Source organism: Puntigrus tetrazona, chromosome 15, assembly GCF_018831695.1.
Source record: "Puntigrus tetrazona isolate hp1 chromosome 15, ASM1883169v1, whole genome shotgun sequence".
Lineage (NCBI taxonomy): Eukaryota > Metazoa > Chordata > Actinopteri > Cypriniformes > Cyprinidae > Puntigrus > Puntigrus tetrazona.
Window position 1 is genome coordinate 19720262 of NC_056713.1, and position 13052 is coordinate 19733313.

General features: G+C 38.2%; 1 protein-coding gene across 1 annotated transcript in view; it reads right to left on the reverse strand.

The window, feature by feature from the left end:
* LOC122358692 (IgGFc-binding protein) overlaps positions 1 to 13052 on the reverse strand; it is a 38418-nt gene that overhangs the window by 13985 nt on the left and 11381 nt on the right. Inside the window, exons 17-30 of the mRNA XM_043258544.1 lie at positions 12735 to 12934; positions 12472 to 12613; positions 12042 to 12370; positions 11157 to 11733; positions 10476 to 11077; positions 9401 to 9965; positions 8355 to 8950; positions 7506 to 8067; positions 6668 to 6867; positions 6148 to 6528; positions 5760 to 6046; positions 4883 to 4887; positions 1023 to 2249; positions 217 to 563 (exon numbers count right to left, since the gene is read on the reverse strand). Coding sequence (XP_043114479.1) covers positions 217 to 563; positions 1023 to 2249; positions 4883 to 4887; positions 5760 to 6046; positions 6148 to 6528; positions 6668 to 6867; positions 7506 to 8067; positions 8355 to 8950; positions 9401 to 9965; positions 10476 to 11077; positions 11157 to 11733; positions 12042 to 12370; positions 12472 to 12613; positions 12735 to 12934 — 6020 coding nt within the window. The remainder of the gene's footprint in view (positions 1 to 216; positions 564 to 1022; positions 2250 to 4882; positions 4888 to 5759; positions 6047 to 6147; positions 6529 to 6667; positions 6868 to 7505; positions 8068 to 8354; positions 8951 to 9400; positions 9966 to 10475; positions 11078 to 11156; positions 11734 to 12041; positions 12371 to 12471; positions 12614 to 12734; positions 12935 to 13052) is intronic.

Genomic DNA, 13052 nt, shown 5'->3' on the forward strand with positions numbered 1-13052 from the left:
TTTTATACAAAAGTTGCTTAAAAATAAATTTTTAGTTAAAACAATAAAATGGCCAATAAGTAATAATCAACTTATTTTATAATCAATTATATTTAAAAAACAAAAATTGTTTACCCAAGCAGCAAAAAGTATAAGATAACTAATTTCTTGACATTCAAGATTTTAGGTGTTAAATTAACAATTATCAATACTCAAAAGCATGTTTTAAAAGTGTACCTTGACTTTCCCTGGCTGACAACTTTCAATGATGATGGTGGTATTACGAATATTCACAATTACACGTGCCACGTAAGAAACTCTTCTGTCACCACGGTTCTCATTTTTAGCCAGGACCTCAAAATCAGGAAGATTATCTTTTTCCTGGTAGGTCCTGGTAACAACATAAGTGCAAGTGCCCATGAAGTCAAAGTGACGGCGGTCAAATGTGTGGTAGTGCGGGTCACCCATTGCCCAACACACTCCAGATGGCTTCTTCACACAGGTGGGGTTGGAACCCTTCATCTGGCATTCCTCATTCTCACTACAGACTGTGTTTAAGCACGTGCTATGTGCTGGTGCAACATCTACAGAAAAAAACAAAAACAAAAACAAAAAAACAGAAGGAGCACTACCAGTCAAATTTTGGAAACAGTATTCATTAATTTTTTTTTTTTTAAATGTTGCTTATTTTAATCAATGCTTCGATCAAAAATACAGTGACAAATATTTGCCATCAGATGTTAACATTAATTCTAATAATAAATCATGTAAGAATGATTGCTGAAATATCACAAGACACTTTAGACTGAAGTAATGACTGACGGAAATTCATCATTGCACCACAGAAATAAATTATTTTGTAAAAGCATAATACAGAAACCCATAGTTTTAAAATGTTAAAAATATTTTCCTGTACGTTTGGTCAAATAAATGCAGCAGTGTGTAACAAGCTCATTCTTACGGTCAAGAAAAATATACATGCATGAATGCTGATGATGCTTTTTTGTTTTTAAACGGAAGGTAAAAAGTTTGTATTGACGTACCTCGAGCGGTGCATGGGGCTGGCGCTCCGTACCCATTCACTTGCATTACTCCTACACTGTACACCACAAAGGAAGCATTTGGGTGGTTTACTTTGTATCTGTCTGCACTGGGTGGGTAAACCAATTCAGTCCAGGAGTAGTCACTGCCATTGATAACCCTCCACTGAACATTTCCAGTTAATGGCAAATTTATCCCTGCTTGTTTATTGGTAGGAACAATCAGGAGAGCTCGGTTGTCAAATCCAGCTATCCCATCAAGCGTGTATGAAGAACAGAAATTTTTCTTGGGCAGCAGATTTACCAGAAATGGGCCATATATGCCCCCGTCGGAGGTTTGCACACCATTAAACAGAAAAAAAACCTGGATTCCATGGTCAGCGATAATATTGAGGCCTTCAGGAAACTGGATTTTGTACTCTTTTACCTGACCACGCTGAAGAACATCAGTTAACTTACTAAGGCCAAACTGAGTGTTTACATTCGTTGTCTGTGCCGCTTGGATATAAATGCTGTCAAACTGGCTCTGAATGCTAAACGGAGCCACCAGGAAGTGAGTACCCCAGCTTTGCACTGGCAGCAGCTGCTCGTAAACGTGATTGCACTTAGAAAAGCACCATGTGCACATGTGACCCGAGTACACGGCGATGCGAAGGTGCGAGGATATGCAGGTTCCTGTGAGGTCTCCTTGGCTTTGAATTTGCACATTTTCAAAAGGATCCATCACGACAGTTAGTTTACTGCCGACACCATACAAGCGCCCTTCGAACCGAACCTCCGCTCGCAGCAACACTTCCACCGTGTTCCTCTCTTTACTGTTGATAAGCACAAACTCCTTCAGCATGGATGGAGGGGAGTTTGTGGGGGTGAACACGAAATATTCAGTACCCCATTCACTCATGGGGTAGACCAGGGACGTATCCGCAGTGTTTTCCTTTGAGTTTAGGGAGGAAACCGTTATGTCATCAGATGCCTGAATGAGGATGGTTTTGCGGGACCTCCTGGTTCCAGACAGCTCAACCTCTTTGGGGAGGGTCACGGTGAAGCCCTGACTTGCGGTCAGTTGCACCTCCTGGGTAAAGTTTAGACTAGGCACGCTAACATTCACTTGACAATTAGAATTCAAAGAGGTGATATAAAGCTGAAAAAGTGACTGGTTCAAAGGGGAAACATAGTTTTGCATGAACACTGTGGCAAACTCTCGTCCTGCAGATCTAGCCTGGCTGCCATCTTCAGGAAGTCAAGCGAGGGAGATTAAAAAAAAAAATCATTTTCAGGATCTCTCAAAATACATACTGTATTTTCAGCATTAAAATAATTATATAAAAATTATTTCAATTACCACTAAAAATAATAAGGCCCACTCACACCAAGGACAATATAAAGATATTGATAAAGATACAGTAAAGCGGATCTTTCTCAGTATTACAGAATTAGCGTGGTAGAGTTCACACCACATCTATAATATAGCAGCACAGAAACTATATTGTTTAAATCATTTTGTTCAAACGTTTTTTTTTCCAGCTGATGAATGATAAAAACAGTGGCAACCAATCAGAATCTATCACACTAGAACAAGCTTGAACATTTAAAACTCAGACAAATCTATGATTTAAAGCAGCAGATGCTTGTGCGCTAAATAAGCAGTTAGCTGGTGTGTACGATGTTGTTATCTTTATAGTTTTAGTTATCGTTCAAGGTGTGAAAGGAGCTTTACAATTTATTCCTGGGATTCGGTCACTCAAAAAAAAAAAAATCTTGTTTAATCATGATAGAGATCTGTAAAATGTAAAAAAATATATATATATATATATATATATATATATATATATATATATATATATATATATATATATATATATATATATATATATATATAAAAAAATGGAAAAACCTAAAGGAAAAAAACAAAACACACACCTAGTTAACTCAAAGTGAAAGTCAAAGACAACTTTAAAATTGATTGTTGAATTTAAGCCAATAATACGACCCTGACAAGGTACACCAAATCCCAGGAACATCATATTTATAATAATCGGAATTAATTAATTACTTTAAATAACTCCCAAAACCAAGTGTTTATATTAATGTATTACCAATACCACAAACGGAGAGTCAAATAAATGAAAGAAAGAATCTTACCCCAAAATACACATATCACAAAACAAACCAGCAAACGTTTTGCTCCCATGATTAGCTGCAAATGACCGTCAGTCATCTTAATTAACACATTTCAACTCACAAACAGGCTACAAACAAAATACAAATCTGGTCAATTTCATCAAAGCTTGGATCTGTTTGAATGTATCGTCTTTATACGCTGAGGAAACCTTCGCGCCAAATAAATTCCGTCTAATTCACAACATGTGCGTAAGAAATAAATTTGGAGGAACCATTTGTTATTTAGATACACGCACATACACGGAACAAATTAAGTGGTGCACGAAACTAAAAATGCGCGAGAACGTTTTGTTAATGTTTATATAGCCTACCCTACAACAGTATTTTTGGTTTTCGTAATTTAAAAAAATAAATAAATAAATAAATAAATAATAATAATAATAATAATAATAATAATAATATCTAAATAAAAATTACAATTACTTTACCTGCACGTCCTGTTTTCATTAACCAACATCAGAGGCGGTGGATATTAAAGTGTATTTATCTGTGAAGTTTGAATCGCGTCCAATTACATTAATAAATGGCATCTTTGTAAAATGATAAACACTTTTATAATAAGATTTTCAAATCCTAAACATGATTGACACAACACTATGGATGTAATGTGCTTTATTGTTGATTTATAACGGTATGTATAACTTTTCAAAATGATCTTCACCTATACATTGAATATAGAATGTGTATTCTGTTACAAGAGGAGTAGTAATAGTAGTATATGGGTTGTAGTATCTCAACCGTTAAACAGTGCTTTTGTATTTGACTCTTACTGAACTAAAATGCAATTTAAAAACCTGATGTATGCTTCTGTAAAACCCATCTTAAGAGGGTAACGTTGGTTCATTCAAAAATATAAATGGTCGCTCTTGACATTCTGAAGTTGTGACTTTCATTCGATTAAAGACAACTGAAGACCATTTGTACATAAAATGGGAACAACATTTGACTGGTTTCCAAAATTCTTGAAGGTTTTGTTTGACAGAAGAAATTGTTCCTATAATCTACTATAGATAGGTTTGTTAATAAGATGACTTACTGATGGAGCTGTGGATGCTGGGAAACACTGGTTAAACAAAATAAAGGATGGCACAGGATAGTTACACCAAACTAGTAACATTTTTATTTGACATGCAGCACCGCAATTACAGAATGACAACCAGGTAGCTATCAAGCTATATTCCAATAAATTTCAAAGCCTCCCAAAAATGAATCAAACTTGAAAATGTTGCATCCTTGCAATGTATTATGCACAGTTCTCTTTTACATTTATACTCAATAGCGCAGGTTTGTTTTATTAAAGAGCACTGCATCTGGAAAGCATCTGCTCTGTACAAACATCTGTTTTTAAAGTGTTTCTTTGGTAAAATTTCAGAATAGGTAACACTTGTTAACTATTAACAACTGTGCTTAATTACTACCAATAAATGGCTTTATTCTAGTAATAAGTGTGCTAATAAGCAACTAATAGATGTAACCATAAAGTGTTACCATTTCTTTGACATACATTCTAAATCACAAAACCTTTTAAAGACATTTTCTAAACACTAAAGAAATTAATCTTACTGATGAAAACATGCACATGACATAGATGTGTCCAAATTGTAGTTCATTTACACCAGAAATGGATAGCCTACATCTGAATTTTCTTGTGTTATAGGCCTATGCAAATTCAATGAGTTCACTCCACCTAGAAACAGATTTTCACTGCATTTTATCAATCATCAGCTGATTTCAAAATCAAAGACTGCAATAATTCAGACAGCATCATCAGCATTGGCGTTTACCGCTTTTTAATCACTTTTTTTATTTAGATGGCTGCGTGCTGAACAGGCGATGGAAAAGGTGTGATGAAAAATGGTTCATTTCATGGAGAGCTTCGTTTCCGTCAGTTTGCACGTGTTTTTGCAGAAGCTACTCATCTCTGCTTCCAAGCACCTACATATGGGCCCATGTCTGGGGGCCCCATGCACACAAACCCCCACTGCATTATTTTTTTTTATTATTAATTACGCAGTGTGTTGTCAAAGTTCATATCGTGGCTTTATATTATAGAGAGCTTTACATTTTTGCATTCTTATTCCAATTTTAGTCACTTCTGAAATGGCTCAAGTCATAGATATTACATGAGAAAGCTCAAATAAATACGCTGAAATCTGCTGGCTACTTTCATCTACTGAGACTTTGTGTATATGTCTAATTAAAAGAAAAAATCTAGAATAATAGAATAAGTACTGGACAGTTTTGGAGGTAAACCTCAGAAGCTTATCTTTAATGTGCATAATTGCAAATCATCTCAAAAGGTGCAGTATTTAGATCATACTATGGCATATAGAATATGTAGAAATCATTCAGTTTACACCAAAGCGTCATTCTAAACCCCAATGTGCAATTAAATAAAATGTACAATTCCTCTATTAGACACAAATCTCTGTGGTAATCAAACCTTCCTGTCAGTTTTTTCCAGTTGTTACACACTGTAAGACAAGAATATGAGAAGTAAGAGGTTAGCCAGCGTTTGTTTTGCAGTATGATGAAGGCAGCACAATTATATGCCTTTACCATGTAAAGAAGTCTTCAGCCTGCCAGGATGATGCAACTAGAGACATCATGGTGGAGTTTCTCCCATCAGAAGTTTTCAGATCATCTGCAGTGACTCCATTAAAATTGCCACAGGCTCCACAAACTTGGTCTTTCAGGACTGTGTTTACAGATAAGATGATTTCTCCAGTGCCAGAGTAAGTCAGTCTCAGGACAGATACCTTCTCAATGACCACAGCCTCATTCATGTATGAGACTAACACTCCATCTTTAGGCATAAAGGGATATGAGACATTCTTTCCATTCACCTGTTGAAAGAATGAGAGATGTGATCTCTGTGTGTCTAATCAAACATTTTTGATACTAGCTGATGTATAGGAAAAACACTCAAATCATTTTTTCCACTGACCCAGCTGTGCCTGTGATTGTTGACTGTGATGATCATGTCCTGGAAGAAGATGTGGACCATTGTCACATGACCAGAATCATTCCTAGCACATGCACGTACATCTAACACCACACGGAACCAGTCAGGAGACACTTGATTGCACAAGAAAGCCATTTGATAGGCTCCCGGTCGCTGCACTGCCCCCTTTACACCATCAAAGGACTGCAGCTGGTCACTGGCATCAAATACACAGTGGCCTTGATCGCTGTAACAGTCTCGTTGGCCATCCAGTACTTTACAGATCTCTCCTCTGGAACAGGTTTTGTTCACACATTCCAGCAGCCCAGTGACCCGACAGACACACTTCCTGTCACAGGTGTCAGTCACTAAGACTTCACCAACCTAAGTGGAAACAGTGGAAAAAAGACTCTTGGCAATGGAAAATTGTAAAAGATTCAAGATGTTAGCAAAATCCAGGGGTAAGAAGCTCTTGAAAAGTATAAGAAGCTTCACTGTATGTATGGGAGGCATTAAATCGTACCTTTAAGTATCTGCCATTATGGACGCATCCACAGTCTCTCACAGACACACAAGCATCACCATCTGAGACCCAGCCTTCATCACACTGACAGCCTTCCATGCAAATGTCTGGGCAGTTAATGGACCTGCTGAGGCTGGCACAGGTGTTGGCACAGTTATTAGAGCACTGTGCATAGTGACTGTTGGCTGGACAGTTCATCGCTTAAAAGAAAAAAAAATGGAAAACACAAAGAATTAAACAATGTCCCCTAGCTTAGAGTCTTTTTGTGTTATAGATAGCCTCGTGATCACCAAATCTGAAATAATTTGATTAAAATTATAGTCATATTGTGAAATATCACCATTTAGAATAACTTTTCTATTTTGCTATTTTCATATTTAAAAATGTATATATTTAGCAAAAATGTATAAAAATGATCAAAATACATTAATTATGTACATTAAGTATGTAAAATTAATTAAAATATTTTGTTGAACAAACTTTCTAATAAATAAAAAAACTAAAAAATATATAGTTTCCACAAAAATATTAAACAACACAACACTGAGAATGTATTTTACTTCTGCATCCATGATTTTTGAAAGATGATGTGACATTGGAGTAATGGCTTCTGAAAAATTAGCATTGCATCACAGAAATAATTACATTTCAAATTATATTAAAATTGTTATATTAAATTGTAATTCATTTTTACAATATTACAGTTTACAAAATCATGTAAAACATCTAATTTATTCCAAAATGCTGTGTGCCAGTTTATACATAGAACAAAATGATTAAGATGCATAACTTAAAGACAATAATAAAGCAAAGAAAAGGATAAGATTAACAAACTTACGGCAGAAGGAACTATTTCTCCATGGCATGATTTGCACCCCGGCTTGTTGGCAGGTGATGGCATAAGCCTGAAGATTTTCACACAGCATCGCTCTGTCTCCATCCATGACACACATGTCAAATACACAGTTAATCACATATTGCTCAGGATTCACCTGATCATGACAGGCACTGAAGGGACCAGCAGCAGCTGCCATGAGACCACAGGCATCACTTCTGCGGTATCTCTCAGCTTTTATTTGATCGCACTGCTGCGGGGAACTTTCATCTCCACACTGAACTCCAGTTGCTGGTAATGCCCATGCCTGTCCAAACACACTGACACTGGCACTGTGTGTGCCATTAGGCAACAAGAAGTCATCTGTATTATTGCCATTGTAGTTGCCACACAGGCCACACATGCGGCCTTGATAGCTGGAGGGTACATAGACTTCTGCGTGGTAATAGGCATCATACAGAACTTTCAAGCCAAAGTCAGTTTGCACTTTGACATTGTATCCAACCTGGCTAATGGTGACTTGAGTGCCAAAAGATGAAGGGAGGGTGACAAATTCATTATTCACCTGTTAAAAGAACAGCAAATTTGATTTCAGAATGTTTTTTTTCTTTCATTACAATTTAAAAAGGTGCAAACCAGCATTACACAGAGAACAATTTATATAGTTTTTACATATTGTTATTTCTCTATTTTTCTAGTTCTACTAGTTCTTTTGTTAATTATCTTCGAACACATTATCTTAATTTTTACATATTTTAAGAATTCAACATTATACTTTCAATGCATTCTGGTTAAATAAAAACATCATTCTTTTTCCCCACAAAAAAAAGGCCAAATTAGATGAAGACTTACTATGACTCTTGAGTGTTCACCTCGTCTGACGGTAATTGTCAGGTTGTAAACAGTCACAGTCAAATTCTTGATGATAGAAACCTTTGTGTTTCTTATCTGCTCATTCTGTGTGTCCACAGAAAAATTCACCAGCTGTCCTCCAGCCCGGTCACATACCTTGGCAAGCGTATAAACACATGTGCCTTGAAAGTCAAACCTCCCGCCATCAAAAGAAGTGTAGTGAGGGTCACCAGAGGCCACACATCTTCCATAACTGACAGGGTGGCATCCTAAAACTCCATCCACCACCCCGCAAGCTTCTCCTGGACTACAACTTGATGCCTGGCAGGAAACCGTTCCATTTTCTCCACACACGCATCGCTCCAAGCACTGCTCATTGACGTAAAACATCTGCAGTTTGTTGTAATAGCGTCCTCGATAGAAGCAGCCACATTCTGCTTGTGGTACACAGGTTTGGCCGCTCAGGATGTAACCCTGATCACACTGGCAGGCCTCAGCACAGGGTCTGCTACAGTTGTGTGCAGAAATATTAACACAGGTCTCCGAACAGCCTGGAGCACAGAGGTTGTAGTGGCTGTGTGGTGGGCAGGATGGAGCTGTAATAGACAGACAGTAGAGAGTGTTCCTTTTTGTTTCAGTTTTTGAATTTTAAAATATTTTATAAAATTACTTTATAAAAATCATAGAAGATGGAAAATTCTATAGAGTTGTAAGGAGCCCTGCCCATGACATGCAAGATATATTTCTCCTGGCTTCGATATATTAATTTGTTCCCTCGATTTACTAAATCATGTTCATAATATATTAATCCGCTTCCTCAATTTACTCAATCATGCTCAAGATATTTGTTCCTCGATTTACTAGATAGTGCACACAATTTATTAATTTGTTCCCTCATTTTAAAGAAATGGTGTACACAATTTAATAATTTGTTCCCACGTTTAAAGTAAATTAAGGACAAGAAAAAAGTAAAAAAAAGTATTACAATAATTATTATATTTATATGATTAAATTAATATTATTATTATTAATATAAATTTACTTACGGCAGAAAGTGGCATTTCTCCACGGGTGAACAGTGATATTTAGACTCTGACAAGCAGATGCGTAGGCTGCCACCGCTGCACACAACACAATCTGGTGTCCTTGAAAAGTGCAGGTGTCAAATATGCAATCCTCCAGGTAAGATCCAGGATCGATCTGCTTGTGACATTCTCTAAAAGGCCCTGTCCGGTTTGTGAGGATCTCACAATAGCGCTGTGCGTTCTCTCTCTGGTTTGCAGTGCAGGTTGAGCATCCAGCACCAAGACAACCAGCTGAGGAACAGCCAGGTGCTTCAGCAACCTGCCAGCTACGTCCCAGACTACTGGCATTGGGTGCGATCATACCATTGTGCATTGTAACGTCATCCTGAAGAACACCGTTGAAGTTTCCACAAAGTCCACAAACAGCACCACTGTAATTGTTAGGCAAAGTGACCATCACCACATTGGACCAGTCAAAGGTCACCTGGAGACCAAAGTTTGTCTTCACAACAGCAATATTACCGCTACGGAAAACTAGAAACACATCTTGAATCCAAAAGGGAAGTTCTGCTAGCTGGCCATTAAACTAAAAAAAAATGAAAACACATCTGGTTAGCATTACAAAAGTGGAAATTTAGTTGAAACTGTTTATATAATTCTAAATCAAATTTTGATACTCTAGAGTTGTTTTAATAACTTTCCACATTAAAGCAATCAAATAATTCGTATCCCTATTAGAATTTTGAAAAGTGAATGAAAACATTATGCAATGTTTTAAATCCGAAAGTGCACTGTTTCGGTTGGTGTGGTCAATCTGGCAACCTGTGTGTGCTTCAAGTCTGAGGGGAAGAAGCCAGGAGAAAAAACTGTGTCTCCAATATTTGGAATTTGGACTAATATTTGGACTAAAATACCTACTTCAACCATTAGATGTCAATTATATATACAGCACCTTTAAAATACTCTGAATGACAATGTGTAAATCATGAATGGAACCAAACATTGTTTTCATATTGATTTTTTTTCAAAAAGAACTGATTGTAAGTCCAAGAACGGTTCTCAAACCTATTAGTGTATTCTGTGTGACTGTACTCACCAGTAATTGATACGGATGTTCTCTGGTCAATGTGATGGTGAATCCATTCACAGTCACATTGACAGTGTGAGTGAAGCTCACTGCATTGCTCCATCGATGATCATTCTTAACTGTCACGTTAAAAGGCACAAGACTTGTATTAGCAATACATAGTGCTGCCAACTGATACACACACGTGCCCTGGAAATCATAATGGAGTCCGTCGAATGTGCGGTAATGTGGGTCCACTGAGCCTGTGCATATGGCGGGGCGACTTACTGGCCGACAACTGCGACTTCCATTAACAACTGAGCAGCTCTCACCGACGGCACAAGAAGATTCCCGACAAACCACAACTCTCAAATTACGGTCACACTCGCAAAGCCGATGACACTGCTCATCGGCCCAGAAGGTTTGGCCTTGTTGGTAGTAGGCGCCTTCGTAGAAGCAGCCACATTGATTTGTGGGCACACAAACACCAGCACTGAGGACAAATCCGCTGTTACACACACAGGCTTCCATACAGGTCTCACTGCAGTTTAGCTGCTGATTTGGGTATGGGCATGTCGCTGGACACGGAGACGCACAGGCCTCATAATGACTGTTGGACGGGCAACTCATAGCTGTTCAAGAAAAAGAAGAGGTTCATGGTTAAAGTTAAGCAAACAAACATGTGCCCTATGAGAGTTTAAACAAACTTACAGCAATTCAGTCTCCCTCTCCAATCTGTAATAATAATGCCCTCTTGACGACACAGATATACATAGGTCTCCAGAGCTTGACAAAGAAGTCTTCGGTCTCCGTTATTAAAGCACAGATCGTACACACAGCCCTGTTGGAACGCCTGTGGGTTCACTTTAGCATAACATGCACTAAAAACACTCTGGGCTGTAGATGTCAGGACACCACAGAAAGTGTTTGTTTCGTAAAGGGCTCGTAGGTCAGGAGAGCAAACAGTGCAGTTGGTCTCACAGCCATCATCACATGCAGATGTGAGCCTGTCTTCTGCTCTCCAGCTCTTTGCCCACTGGTACAGACTTGGCAGAAGATTTCCAGCAGGGTCTCTCAGCTCATCTCCACCATTACCATTGAAATTTCCGCACAGGCCACACACAAGTCCATAGTAACTACTGGGCACATGCAGGTCAACCCTCCAGCCCCAGGTGTAAGAGACACGCAGACCGAAGTCGGTCTCCAACAGAGCAGCATTGCCACTCTGTCGCACTCTCACATGGCCATCATGAAGATCAAGAGGAAGATAAAACCACAAACCATCCACCTGAGAGAAAAATAAAATGATGAGGTTTATTAATTGACAAGAAATTTTAGAACTGCTTTATTTTAGGCTCCATTTCTCACTATTAACTAATTCTTTTTTAAGATACATATTACTAGCATTTTGGCTGTTTATTAGTACTTATAAATTACATATAATTTATTCTACACAGTTCAAAGCACATATTAAAAACCTTAAAAATGCCTCATTCATTTATTCATGATATAAATATGAGACAAAAGCTCATACAGGGGCATTTTTAGGGCATAACTACATTATTATTTGTAAAAACATGTACAGTGGCTCATTACCATGATCTGTCCTGTATGTTGGTTCACCATGGTAAAAGTGCTGCCATATACAGTAACTTCCACCTCCCGCACATAAGACACATCAGGATTGTCACGGTTTTCATTGCTCTGGGTTACAGAGAAGGGCACCAGGCCACTTAGATTCCCACAGGTTTTAGACAAGACATATTTACAGGTGCCCTGGAAGTTATACTCATAGCCATCAAAGGTGTGGAAGTGCGGATCACCCCATGCCCAGCATGTGCTGTTGTACTGGGGCACACACAAGGCTTTGCCACGTACAATGCGGCATGTCTCTTTCTCTCGACAGTGGAGGTCTTGACATGGATCTGAAGAGAGAACCAATGAGAAGAAACACATTTCATTTAATAACAGGTTGCAAGTGTTTTTCATTTTGTTGCATTATTCTGTTATTTGTACATATATTAACCTGGGTAAAAGCAGCCCCATATTCCCTCTCTAAGTAAACACTGTGTGCCGTTAGAACAGTTGGTTCTTTCACATAGGAGTCCTTTCCCTGGATCACATTGACACTTCTGCTGACACTGGTCCAGATAAACCACCTCGCCAGCCTAAAAACACAATCTCAATCACAAACAGGACAAGAAAGGGAGAGAATGCTAGACACACGCTTATAGCTAATATGCATGCACATTCAACATTGCTGCAATAAACTCCAAGGCATCACTTCACTTTATACGTGCGTCCCTGTTGATAGCAGCCACATTGCTGGCGTTCAACACACTGCTGGCCATCAAACAGATAACCGCTGTCACAAGCACAGCCCTCTGTGCAGGGTTTGGGACACTGGATATTTATAGTCAGACCAGGGCAGGCAGCAGAGCAGACGTCTGCGCACGGCTCATAATGACTGTGAGCTGGACACGACATTGCTGAAACATAATGGTGAAGACAAAAAAATATGATAAAACAACAAGATTTGACAATACGGAGAAACTAATATGTATATATTTTTTATGCTCAAACAGCAACATTACACACCAATGTTAA